General features: G+C 37.0%; 1 protein-coding gene across 1 annotated transcript in view; it reads right to left on the bottom strand.

Annotated features, from left to right (window-relative positions):
* The window catches only part of LOC110991503 (thrombospondin type-1 domain-containing protein 4), a 114708-nt gene that overhangs the window by 87671 nt on the left and 12459 nt on the right, over positions 1-14578 (bottom strand). Inside the window, exon 2 of the mRNA XM_045634728.1 lies at positions 11318-11479. Within this exon, the coding sequence (XP_045490684.1) occupies positions 11318-11355 (38 nt within the window). The 5' untranslated portion in view covers positions 11356-11479. The remainder of the gene's footprint in view (positions 1-11317; positions 11480-14578) is intronic.

The following is a 14578-nucleotide window of genomic DNA, read 5'->3' as shown; positions in this document are numbered from 1 at the left end:
CTCTTAATACTCTCTCTCGCCGTGCCTTTAATCGCCTTACGCAGCCGCGCCATGTTCTGAACGTCCGAGAACATGAGAGATGTATCTTCGTATACAACTCGGAACGCTGTCCATTCGGAGCTGTACCCTTCAAATATTGGCAGCTCTTGAATGTATTTCGGTTGCGGCATTAGATGGTTCGTCATGACTTCCTTTATTGCGTCCGCTATTGCTCGAATGTCGCTCTTTGTTTCTTTTTCTTCTGGCTTTTGTTCCGATGAGCGCATCCAGTTTGCTACCTTTTTTTCATAGTCATCGTTGACGTTTTCTATTACGGAGTCTTCCTCTTCCGTTTCTGCTTCTAATCGTAATCTGGCCAGGCGTGCTGCTGCCTGCGCTTCCCGCAGTTCGCAGCGAGCCAACTCTTCTCTGGCCTCGGCTAGTCTTCTTGAGCTGGCTTTTGATACGGTTCTCGATGCGGCCCGCCGGGTATAACCCGCTGGTATCAGAGTCAATGCTTGCTCTGATTGGCTGGCTGCGCTCGTCGACGTAGACTGCTCGATCGTTTTCTCTTCGCCTGTGGTCCGGACTTCGGACGTAGTGGCGGAGGTAACAGTCAACGTCGATTCCCCTCGCTGCATCCCGTTCTGTGATCTTGTGACTGGCATTTCCTTCTCGCAATATTCACTTCTTGGTGACAACCGTTGCAGGATCCGGCTCGAAGGACCACTATTGATTGGTTAGCCAATCACCCACCGACGTCACCTCCGCAGATATACTAAGGCCCGCACGGTATAGTACGTTTAAATCGTGTTCGTTTGATAACACCCGTGCGGTAACCTAAGTAACCTCGGTGCGGCTTTGTATACCGGTGGGGTTTGACTTCGTACTCGTTTGTCAAGACGGCTCGTCGTAACGCTGGTACCGCCTCGACCCACGCACCCCTGCTAGTGCGTAATTGTAGGTGTTGTCTTGAAATGAAACTGCGGCTTGTTCTTGTTTCTTGCTTCGCCGATTATTCGTGGATCACAGCTCGTTGTCACGGGATAAAGGAAAGAGTCGAGTCTCTACGCGCGTCTGCACCGTGTCACGTCTGAACCGAGACTGCGCGTGTGCACCGTGTCAAGTCTGAACCGCGACTGCCCTAGACTCGCCCGCGCCGAGCTTAAGTACTCCACGAGTATACCGCGACGAGAGCTACGCTTATATACATTTGCGCCGGTATACCGCGTCGAGAGCTGTGACCCTTTTATTCGGCGAAGTATTCTATTTATTTATTTAATATATTTACATTTATAAATGAACCATATTTCTCACTTAAATCTGTATACATATTTTGTCTAACTTATAACTCTTAACACTCGCACATAATTTCTATCTATAGAGTTACAATTTTCAAACCTAACTTATAATATATTTATATTTCTATTTATGAGTCGCCAACATTCTCCCCCTCGTGCGTAGCACCGTCGTTTCTGCACGGCGACTCCGCAGGCACCAAGATCAGGATCCTCGACGATGGTCTTCGTAACACTCCCCCTTTGGTTGCGACGTCCACGATTTCTGGTTATTCCGTCGGGCCCGGGGTATGTAGTTTCCATGATTCCCCTCGGCCAAGTGCATCGTGGTAGCGTGCGTTTTACGATAAAAACCACGTCGCCTGGTTGCAGCTGCTCGCCTTTCTGTAGTTTATTCGTTTTCCTGGGCAGTAGTTTGGGCAAGTACTCCCGTAGCGATCTCTTCCGAAAGTGATCAGAGAGTCGTTGGACGGACTTCAAATCTTTTCTGCCCACCAGCTTTGCATCAGGAAAATGTAGTATGCGCGCAGCTCCACTGGATCGGTCAATGAGAATGTAGTTTGGTTTTAGCGTCTCCTTTTTCGAATTGTCAGCTAGGTTCGTGATTGGTCTAGAATTGTCTATGTGTTCTGTCCCCAACAAGGTTGCCTGCAGTTCAAGTCTCGGCGTAGATATTGATTTCCGAGACTTTGCTCTCGACTTGGCACCAACGAGGTTTACTAAGTATTTTCCATTACCTCCAGTTGCGGCTGCATACATTGTCTCACTCGCGTCTGCGACAGTATGCAGCTCCCCCTCAGTGCAGAATAGTGACATACATCGCGGCAGCCGATTGTCTTTTATTCTACCGATATGCTCTAAGTAGCTTTTCCGAGCTTCGGTGTCGTCTTCAACGATCACTCTTTTGTTCGACGTCCATCCTCGTAACTCAAAGTGCGCTTTCATGTGGATCAAGTTCACTGGCTGTATAGCTCGTTGGTAATCGTCGACACAGTAAAAACTTTGCAAATAGTTATCCATATAGCGATATTGCTCTATTGCTTGCGCTGCTTCTGGATATTTATGTACGAAGGCCTTTGCATTTTTGTTTTTTATATAAATCGTGGCACAAGGTGACGCAGCTCCTAAAATCACTGATAACATTCTGTTATCCTTCACTAGCGCTTTCTTGTCTTTTTGCCAAAGGAACCTGAGACTATTTCTGTCTTCTTCACATATTTTCACCCGCAGAAACATTTCTTTTTTATCGGCCGCTATCGATACGAGTTCTTGACGTACTCGCAGTGACACTCGTAATATTGACTGTAGACCGGTCCTGAAGTCCGGTCCGCACAGCAGAATGTCGTTGAGGCTGACTCTGTTGTGATTGGCTGCACCGTCGAACACAATTCTTAGCTTTTTCTTCACTGGGATATGAGGCAGGTACCATTTTTTGTTCGATGTGCAGTCGGCTGTTACTTCTTCAGCGTAGTTGCTTTTCAACAGATCTATTTGCGTGCTATATTCATTTTTAAACTTAGCGGCCTCACGCAGCTTTTTCTCTATTCCTTGATATCTGTTGAAGGCCGCTGAGAAATTATTTGGAAGTTGTACGTCTTTCGTTTTCCACAACAGTCCGACGTCGTATCTGTCATGCTGAACCCCCAAAGACTCAATTTTAAGACGTTCTCTCACTGGCTGATTTATTTTGTCTTCGACGACTCTTGCGTGTGCACATGTGTTCACATAATTCATCGGAGACACGCCGTTGCTATCGTAGCCATGGATAACCCATCCTAACTTTGTTCTTGACGCCACCGGCTGCCCTGGCTTTCCGCGTCGTATCTGTAACGAGACAATATATTTCCAATTGTCTTGGCCAATGAGCAGCTTCGGCGCCTCAGCTTCGTAGCACACGTCTTGCAGTAAACCCCGCAAGTGCAAACACTTCTTAAGCCGTGTTTTATCGATAAGTTGTGGGGTTAATTTCAGCTCTTTGATAGTCCTTGCCCGCTTAAGTGTGCTCTTCTCGCATTGTCTTATCCCTTTCACTTTGATATCTACAATCATTGATTCGTGATTTTTTATTTGTCCTCCGCCGATAGTTTCTATGTTTAAGGTTTCGCGAGGACCCTTAATGCCGATGCTAGCAGCCACATTTTCGTCAAGCAGTGTCACCGTTGAGCCTTCATCTAGCAGCGCCAGTACTTGTTTGCTCCCAGCCGGTCCGTATAGCTCCACCTTAAGCATCTTTAAAATAGCTTTCGGTGTACTAATTGTATTGACCGTCGCTGTCTTGGTCGCTGCCTCTTCATGACATAGTTCGCTCTCCGATGTCACATGTGATAAGCTGTGATGCCATCTTCGACACAACTTGCACGGTGGTCTTCGGCATGTTTCTTTCCGATGCTTTCCATCAAGGCACTTGAAGCAAACCTTAAGCCTCTTAACCGTTTCCCATCTATCGTTGACTACTGCATTCAGAAATCTTTGGCAGTCTTTGAGCTTATGGTTGCCTTCACAAACTGGGCACTTGATTTCTTCTGGTCTACTCTTTTCAACAATATTAAAAGTAGCTTGCTTCACCGGTCTTCGTATCGTTGCGCTCGGTCGTACACTTTTGCTCTCTTCGAGTATCGCGAATGCGCCGCATTTATCCGCTTCTGAATTGAGGAAGTTGCTTATTGTTTGAATATCTGAGGACGATTCGTCTCCCCTCGCAGCCGTGTAGTCGTACCATCTGAACCTCAGAATCGCAGGCATCTTCTCTATGATAATTTTCACAATTTCCGGTGAGTACAAGTATTGCGGTTTCTTCAATCCTTTTATGGCGGCCACGCTGTTGTTTATTTGGCTAGCAAATACGCATATGTCTCTGGGATTCTCCGTCGTTCTGTGAAGCGCTTTTAATTTCTCAAGTTCGGCTAACACCAATGCGTCGGGTCTACCAAATCTTCGGCGTAAAGCGTTAATAACTTCTTCTGGCTTCGCTTCTGAGTACAAGAGGCTCTTAATACTCTCTCTCGCCGTGCCTTTAATCGCCTTACGCAGCCGCGCCATGTTCTGAACGTCCGAGAACATGAGAGATGTATCTTCGTATACAACTCGGAACGCTGTCCATTCGGAGCTGTACCCTTCAAATATTGGCAGCTCTTGAATGTATTTCGGTTGCGGCATTAGATGGTTCGTCATGACTTCCTTTATTGCGTCCGCTATTGCTCGAATGTCGCTCTTTGTTTCTTTTTCTTCTGGCTTTTGTTCCGATGAGCGCATCCAGTTTGCTACCTTTTTTTCATAGTCATCGTTGACGTTTTCTATTACGGAGTCTTCCTCTTCCGTTTCTGCTTCTAATCGTAATCTGGCCAGGCGTGCTGCTGCCTGCGCTTCCCGCAGTTCGCAGCGAGCCAACTCTTCTCTGGCCTCGGCTAGTCTTCTTGAGCTGGCTTTTGATACGGTTCTCGATGCGGCCCGCCGGGTATAACCCGCTGGTATCAGAGTCAATGCTTGCTCTGATTGGCTGGCTGCGCTCGTCGACGTAGACTGCTCGATCGTTTTCTCTTCGCCTGTGGTCCGGACTTCGGACGTAGTGGCGGAGGTAACAGTCAACGTCGATTCCCCTCGCTGCATCCCGTTCTGTGATCTTGTGACTGGCATTTCCTTCTCGCAATATTCACTTCTTGGTGACAACCGTTGCAGGATCCGGCTCGAAGGACCACTATTGATTGGTTAGCCAATCACCCACCGACGTCACCTCCGCAGATATACTAAGGCCCGCACGGTATAGTACGTTTAAATCGTGTTCGTTTGATAACACCCGTGCGGTAACCTAAGTAACCTCGGTGCGGCTTTGTATACCGGTGGGGTTTGACTTCGTACTCGTTTGTCAAGACGGCTCGTCGTAACGCTGGTACCGCCTCGACCCACGCACCCCTGCTAGTGCGTAATTGTAGGTGTTGTCTTGAAATGAAACTGCGGCTTGTTCTTGTTTCTTGCTTCGCCGATTATTCGTGGATCACAGCTCGTTGTCACGGGATAAAGGAAAGAGTCGAGTCTCTACGCGCGTCTGCACCGTGTCACGTCTGAACCGAGACTGCGCGTGTGCACCGTGTCAAGTCTGAACCGCGACTGCCCTAGACTCGCCCGCGCCGAGCTTAAGTACTCCACGAGTATACCGCGACGAGAGCTACGCTTATATACATTTGCGCCGGTATACCGCGTCGAGAGCTGTGACCCTTTTATTCGGCGAAGTATTCTATTTATTTATTTAATATATTTACATTTATAAATGAACCATATTTCTCACTTAAATCTGTATACATATTTTGTCTAACTTATAACTCTTAACACTCGCACATAATTTCTATCTATAGAGTTACAATTTTCAAACCTAACTTATAATATATTTATATTTCTATTTATGAGTCGCCAACAGATGTAATAACAATATTATTTGTATCGATACATTTGTTTTGTTTAACGATATTGAGACTTTAGTAAGGGATACTTGCAAAATTTGTTTTATTAAATATTTTAACGCTGTTTAGGGATGCCCGAGTAGCAAGGGTTTAATCCGCATCAACCATTAATTTAAGTATGTTTCATAAAGTGGGGTTTGCGGTGAAATTTTCTGCTGCACTTCTTTATATAGATTCTTTTTGGTGTATTAATATTATATTAGTGTAAAATGTAAGGTAAACCATGTTAAATACGGCCCGACATTTTTTTTACTAGCGAAAGAGATACGAAAAAAAAATATAATAATAATGTTTGTTAATTAACGTGAATAAAAATGATATGAAGTGGACTGGATCATTTGGCAATTAATTGATGACCCGTTTATATCATCAATCGGTAGTAGAATGTTGCCTACAGCCTTCATAAGTGACTAATAAGCGACGATTTATTTGTATAAAAATTGCAGCCTGGTAAATTTGAGTCGAATTAAAAAAAAATTGCCAAGAATTTCATTCTTATTTGAAATCGTTATCGTAACGTTATTAAAACAAATTTGTTAGTCTGATTAATATAACAAATTTTCATTGAATACTTATTATTTGACTTACACGAGCAATGTTGGCCTAGTGGCTCCAGCGTGCGACTCTCATACCTAAGGTCGTAGGTTCGATCTCCGTGCACCAATGGAGTTTCTTTCTGTGCGCAATTAACATTTGCTCTAATGGTGAAGGAAAACATCGTGAGGAAACCGACATGTCTTAGACGCAAAAAGTCGACAACGTGTGTCAGGCTCTGGAGGCTGATCACCTACTTACCTATTAGATTTAAAAATTGATCATGAAACAGATTCAGAAATCTGAGGCCAAGATTTAAATGAAGAATGTTTTATTTATTTTTACTTATTATTTGACCAGAATTAAACCAACGTCCCGTATTGTGTCACTTTAATACGGCACTTTCAGACGAAGTATTAGTACACACTCCACAGTGTACGTAAATCTCTCATCTTAAAATATCTAAACGATCAGCAAAACCTTTGATCTATTCGCAGCCTCACACGAAGAACTATTTGCTATGAAGTTCAACTATCCAATTGAACACTCGATTCCCGATATAACATTTAATCGACAGCCGTCGGTATTGTGAAACGATTGACATTGAACGAATATAGGTATGAGTAGCTTGTAAAAAATATGTATAATTAGATTTAGACATACCTTTTTATAACACAAGTAATAAATGTGAATGTTGAAAAGAGACTTGAAATAGAGAGAAAGACATTGAGTTATATGGATTTTAAATACTGATTTAAATAAATAGATATACACTCATCAGTTTTGACCCATTTCTGGTACCCGTATATTTGAAGGTCATGCAAAATATAACAAGCTTTTTTGAGCCTAATTAACATATTGGACTATATTAGATATTAACCATGAATTTTGCCTATCGGTATTTTAGCGATTTATACATATTGCTCTTATGAAACGTATAGTTATATCGTAATAGGAATCGTCTAGTCTGTATTTTTTATAGAGAACAGGGTAAAAGCAAGCAGGAGGCTTATATGATGTTAAGTGATATTGGACACTCTCAATGGCTGAGGGCTCGCGAGTGCATTGCCGGCCCTTTAAGCACTTACGGCCTTGGCGGCCACTGTATTATTTCAAAAAAGCATTTTATTAAATAATTGTACAAAGTTAAACTATATGAACTTTGTTTTAAACAAATACGTTACGAACTAAGTATGTAATTTTAAAAAAGAGTGACCATGTTAATGTTACTACCTTAAAATAAACAATTAAAATATAAATAAATAAATATTATCAAAAGGAGTACCTATAGGCAAAGTTCAGAAGATACTAGCAGCGTACTGATATGATTTTCTAAATATTAAAAAAATAAAGTCCGGCTGAACGTAGGCGCGACAGGTACATAGATGGGTATGAAATTGATTTCTGCTATAAACGAATTATTAATCAATTCACTCGTGTATTGAGTTTGCATTATGTCTAGTTCTCAGAATGAAACGTGATGTTTTGTAATCGCATTGAAACGACCATTTTGGATATAAATATTGGATATAAATTATTTTAAAAAGTAATATATATACTACTGATCTTACTATTTTAAGGTAAAAGTATGTTTCTCTCTTTAATGTTACAAATTTAATAGGTAATTTAGCGTATTTTTAAGCACTCTCATATATTATATGGAAGTACTTATGTTTATACATATAATATTTATAATTGAATAAATTTATATATAAAAAATTCTATTAGTTCAACTGTACGTATGTCATTGAACTCCTCTTAAACAGCTGAAGCGATTTAATCTTAGTTTTTAATGCGTTAGTGGTGCTCTGGATGGTTAAGATTCACAATTCAAAGGCAAAAAAAATCGGCAATTTAAAGTGAGGGTAGGCTTGTGAATGATTTTAATCTACCCTCCTAAAATTTGAATATTATATCTAGAAAATTAAAAAAATATTTCAAACAATGATAAAGTTTAACAAAAGGTTTATAATTTGTTACAGAATAAATCCCCATTCCGGCTATAAATCTTCACAAACAACAGAATGTCGTGAACGTGTCCTACGATTCAAAAGATAGGTAATAAATAAGAAAAAGACTGTCATTTTGACATCTCGAGAGCATTTCTCGTTGAAAATGCGAAATATATTTTTATTTTACGCTAACGAATTCATTTCCATGTCCAATAGATCATTCTAACAATGAATTTGATTTAAGGGTCTTGCAAAAATGTATATAGCTTTTTGTAGTGTATTCTTTAAAGGTATGAAAGCTTTTTGCAATCACTAGTGCTAGTTTTCAAAAGAGTATGTAATATTGTATGTATATTATATGCGTGGGGTTTTAGCGCTATAAGACTTTTTAAAGAAATAGAAAAAAGGTTACTCGACATCACAGGAGACAGAAGAGCTGGCAGCTACTTGGACAAAGAATTTGTCGAGCAAAGAGGGCACGCTGCCAGTATCTTCGTAACCTTGCGTAAAGGGACCTTTTAATAATATATTCTAGAAATTATTTTTTAAGTTATTGTTATTTATTTATAGTTTTCTGAGTATTAGTGAAATTATTAAATTTTATGCGGCAACACTCTACATTGACTTGTGAAGCACTTTATAAAACGCTTTGTCTTAAATTTTTCGTTCATTAACAGCGTTCTTGACTAAATATGTTCTTATAATAAAAAAATTATAAGTTCCTTCACGCACTCTTTGAAATCAATTTTCGTGTTTATAATTTCTGAATCGATATTTCTCTCTCTTTGTGTTTTGTTATATATTGCATTTTATTTGACTATATTAACTAATTATATATAGATGTTACTTAATTATCTGTTTCACACAACGAGATCTCAACACTTGCCAGAGATTACCAAATGAGGTGGAATTTGCAAACCCTGATCGCCCACAGCCATTCATAAATATCTTATGCAATTAAAGTAATAGCTGAATGTGCTTTAATTACGTAAACTTTTCCTTAAACGAATTTATGGTGTCGCGGATTTAGTTAATAAATCACTACATTGATAAGTTATCTTTTGATAACAACTTTGTAATTCACACTACTGTACAAACAGCACAGGTTTTCCACTTGCAACTTCGTGTTTATCTTATTTTAAAGTATTGTCACTACTTCTTTATACAAAGTTGTCAAATCGTATTAACAACTATCGCATAAAACTTTGTACGCTTAGCCACAGACATTTAGGTGAGCCTCCTGCCCGTAAAACTGGGGGTTCTATAAAAAAAAACACTTCAACTCAAAATATGGATACGGGCATGTAGCCCGTTCTAGATGAAAGGTGGTCGAATGGCGACACCCTGAAGTTAGCTACTCTACTACTAGACAACATTTTAGTTTTTTTCTATTGACGATTGATGATTTCTATAAACGTAGAAAAAGCCGAAAGATAAAATTTTTGAAAAGATTTTAACTTTCTAAAAAATAAATAAATAAGTATGTACACACACGTATTTTATATGTTATGTGTTCTCTGTATGTGTTTCGTTAGTCTGACTTAATAAATAAGTATAGTATCATAATTTAATTTAATCCAAACAGTTTACAAACATAAAACACGAATTAAGAAAGGTCAATCACAATTAAATTATAACCCTGTTCAATCGTTTTTAAATCAACTTTATGGCTAGAATATAAACTGTAAAACAAATTTAAGTAGACAATAATGTTTCAATAGATAAAGTATCTTGTACACAGAATCAATAGAGAACATAAATCATTTTATAAAATTCAATAGTTTAGTTTATGGTTGTCAGACAGTTAAGCAAATATTATAAAGTTTATAGCGGCGTTATTAGCTTTCGAACTTTGTAACCAAACCATTTTATTAGTATTGTGTTTTTTTTTTAAATTTTATAACATAACTTATTTAAGCCTTTAAGTCATAACTTATTTGGAAAATGTTCAGTACTTTGGAGTCACAAAATTTCGTCACTTTTAGTATTGTGTGATTTGTAAAATATCACAGTATATAAACGGGAATCAATTTTTTTCTGGTCCAGAAAAAATGTTCAGTGGATACATTTATAAGCTGTCTTGTTATTCAGCAGATTTATCTCTTTTCACCACAGCTTTAGTGTAATTCAATTGAAAGAGAGAAATTAATAATATAATGGGACTGACAAAAAGATTTTGATATTGATATACACTTGATCCTTTAACATCTAAGCTATCACATTGATATTTAATCATTATATTGTATTTATTTATAAGTTCTAAAACAACGTGCGCATAAAGTTAAAGATTATTAACTGAATAATATTAATAACTTGGCTAGATTTTACGTGAAAAAGTCAGGTACAAGTATTAGAACCCTGTTCAACCGGCTAACTATGATTAAATGTACAGAAGATTTTAGTTTTAAACTTAAAATTGTTTTCTCAAACTCGAGATAAATAATTGGTCAAATATTAAGTATTTAACTTAGAGGCGCTAACCGACTTCTTTTTCAAATAATATCTTATTATTGCCAGTTTTTCTCTTCAGTTCTACGCCCTTGATTTGAGAACTGGCAGTAAATGTAAAATTAGAAGCATTTAATGTATATTTATTTTTTGACGTTCATAAGTGTACATTGTTACCTATATGAATAAATGATTTTTTACTTTTTTTTATTGGTGTAGGACAGGCCACATGATCAAGAGCCGTTGAACCAGCAGGCTCCTTGAATGGAGACCTCGGCAGAACAAAAGACGGTGCGGCCTCCCACCGACTAAATGGACTGACGACATGGACAAGGAGCGCTCCTAGTGGATGCAGAGAGGCCAGTGCAGGGCGTACTGGATAAAAATGAATGAACCTCCAAAAATCTACCAAAGACGTTGATGTTGAACATATGATTATCCTGTACACACTTACATTTTTAGTTATGTACTTTAACGATTGTGTAGCTTAATATTAAATAATATTCTATTTTTATAGACGTCTTTCTTTAAGCAAACAGGAAACAATTAAATCCATACCATTGACACCTGTGCTCTCGCAATTGTATAAGCAATCCGTTTGTAATTTCATACGCAAAAAAATTAAGCAAAAACTTTGTAACACAATACTTACATTGAAATGCAGACACACAATACTAAAGGACACAACATGTTGGTTCAGTCACTCACACACTTTTCCACTTTGTCACTTCACTTTTAATCGTTACTAACGATTTTTAGTATCATGTCACTCCAGTTTCAGTCATTTTGAATTCTCGCATAGATAGCGTAGTATCTGGAAAAAGATAAATGTATTAGAAGATAAAGTTGTTTTTGCGATTATACGTAAATTGGATATTGATAAAATTTCCACAGGATTGTCTATGGTTAAAGTGAGCATTTATTCTTCGATTCAAACCGGGAAATTGGTTTAATTTTGATCAAATATTAAATATTATTATATATATAATAATATTAGATGTATTTTTAAGATTATAATATATTAGATGAGTCAATGAAAAAAAAAACACTTATTTAAAGTTATTTATTAAAAAAAACTTAAAGGCCTAAAAGTTACGAATCACAAAATATAGGTTTTTTTACCCAAATTGCTTAGTTATACTTAGAACAAATTCGTTTTAATATAGCTGGTGACGATTTCAAATAAGAATGAAACTTAGCACTTGCTTAAGTTTCGCGAGGTTCCTGAAAACGGGACAATTTTGCGTCCATTTAGGGGATGGGGACAGTCCCTTTAAAGACGGGACGTATTTTTGACAGATTTTTTAAAAATTGTAATGAAATAATTATGAGATTAAGAGATATTTCAATATTATTAATTTACAGTAAATAGAACTTCAATTATATAGCCATTGATACCATGAAATAATCCTCCACATAAAAAGCTAAATAAAAATAGAAAAAATCTCGACCACATCGGTCAATCGATCAATTTCTGACGTAAAACAAATAACTCAGTCTATAAATCGCGCTACCCTGAAGTGCGTACAGCTTCCCACGTACGTTATTGGAATGTCTACTGTATTAATTAATTCTCTGACTGGTTCAACTATAAATTTAGTTTTAAAAGTAACGTATTGAATTTGTTAAAACAATTATCAAATTTAGTATACCGAATAGAATATAGAATATATTTAAAAATTGTAGGTTAATTAATTAATTATAAAAATTTGATAAAGAACTATTTTACTGTTTGCTTTAAATTGTTTTTATCTGTAATGATTAAATTATTGGTGGCGTCAATTCACTATAATAAAACTTTTAATTCCATTCCTGATTTGACAATTTCAGTGTTGAAATTATTCGATACGGAAATTCAATATTTCCGGATCGATTCCTCTGGTTCATAGTAGTACATATATTTAAACAACTACTACTTTAATAGAAACTAAGTATATCAGGAATTTAAATATTTCTAAACGGATAATTTAGTTATGACGATTCATTTTATTAAGGTCATTGATCACAGATCATTACTTTTTCAGTAACAAAATATTAATCTGAGTAACATAATATTATGGTAACATATATTATGGTAACATAATTCAATCGTAGAATTTAAAAATAGAAAAGCCTATGGTGATTAATTTATGGAATTCGATGTTGTCGTGCTAAAAACAAAGATTAATGGTTATTACGACATAGGTAACTTTATCTTAAGAGGCGCCTTAGAAATTTATTAAGACATGTCTGAGAGCTTCCGAACACAGAACAATGTGGAGATGAGTTACGTGTCAATGTCAAAATTGAAACGTCAGAAGAGTGATTTGTTGATGTGTTGATGTAAGCTATCACAGATTAATTGAATTATGTTCCGAGAGGAAAGTACCATAGATGATATGATAAATTGACTCTTTATTTAAATTTTGGTTATGTTAAATAAATCGTGTTGACGTTTAATTGTCTTAAGTCTTAATCGATCACTTTAAAACTTGGCGATTAAAAAGAGTGGCGGAGAGTTTATTGCCAGTTCTTCTCTTCCGTTCTACGCCCTTGATTTGAGAACTGGCAGTAAATGTAAAATTAGATTCAATTAATATTTCTTTTTTTTTGACGTTCATAAGTGTACATTATGTTACCTAATATATATATTTATTCATAAATGAATTTTGACTTAGTGCGACTTTTTGATGTCACAATATCCACTTATTAACGTTGATAAGAAAGTTTATTAAACAGTTATTGTTTCTTAACTGATTCCTTACATGGGTATGGGCCACCCCTCTCACTGTCTACTGTATACAATATAAGCATAAGAAAACAATCATGGTTTTCCCCGGAAATTTAACGCAAGGGCACTGCTGGTACCTAGCGTGACTCATGCAGTGTAGTGTTAAAATCTCTCGCAATTACGCTGGAATTAAGAATCACCTTGAACGAGTGTTAAATAATATATTTAATCGTATTTCAAGTTTGAGGAAATATAATAGTCGACTCAAAACTACTGAGAAAAGATTTCCGTTAATTTCCTTTATAATATACACTTATATTAGTAATAAGTTCACGTTCGAGCGTATGTTAAATGCGCAAATAGTAAGAAAGTCCATTGGTACACTGCCAAGGATGGAACCTACGAACTCAAGGATGAGAATCGCACGCAGAAGCAACCATCACTCGATTTAATTATGATATAACGGATATTTTTACTACAATTTAACAATTATCTATATTAAAATACTGTAGAATTGTATACATAGAAGGCCGTATAATTACATTATTGGGTAGGCGTTCAACATAGTCAATTCAATCACAACATAGTCTAAAACCAACTTTCTGCGTTTTCCACGTGTTTTGAAAAATAAATCAGTTTAACGTCCCAAAGCTATTAGACTTAATGGTGACCATAAATAGATTAAAGTTTATCGGCTTAAAATACATGCTATATGAGCAGTGTTGGCCTAGTGGCTTGAGCGTGCAACTTTTATCCCTAAGATTCGATACCCAGCTATGCACAATTGGCTTTCTTTCTATTTGCGAATTTAACATTCGCTCGAACGGTGAAGAAAAACAACACTAGGAAACCGGCTTGTTTTAGACCCAAAAAGTCGTCGTGTGTCAGGCACAGGAGGCTGATCACCTACTTGCCTATTAGACAAGTGATCATGATACAAAAATCTGATAAGGTTGTAACGCCACTGATTTTTTTTTATTTAATGACTTAGTTTTATTCTTCACAATATCCTGGAATTTAATAAGATTTTCTTGGATTTAGATATCATTTATTAAAATATTTATTATTAAAAAATAAATATAATTGTTAAAATGTCATATAGTTTTCTTTTAAACTAAATGAAACATCTATTCATTCCGTGCTTTTTAAAATAATTAATCCCGTCAAAACGATTAATATTTATATGTTAAAAAAATGTTTCAA

This window comes from Pieris rapae, chromosome 3 (genome assembly GCF_905147795.1).
Source record: "Pieris rapae chromosome 3, ilPieRapa1.1, whole genome shotgun sequence".
NCBI classification, from domain to species: Eukaryota; Metazoa; Arthropoda; class Insecta; order Lepidoptera; family Pieridae; genus Pieris; species Pieris rapae.
The sequence above is the reverse complement of the archived record's forward strand: the minus strand, read 5'-3'. Positions and strand labels throughout refer to the sequence as shown.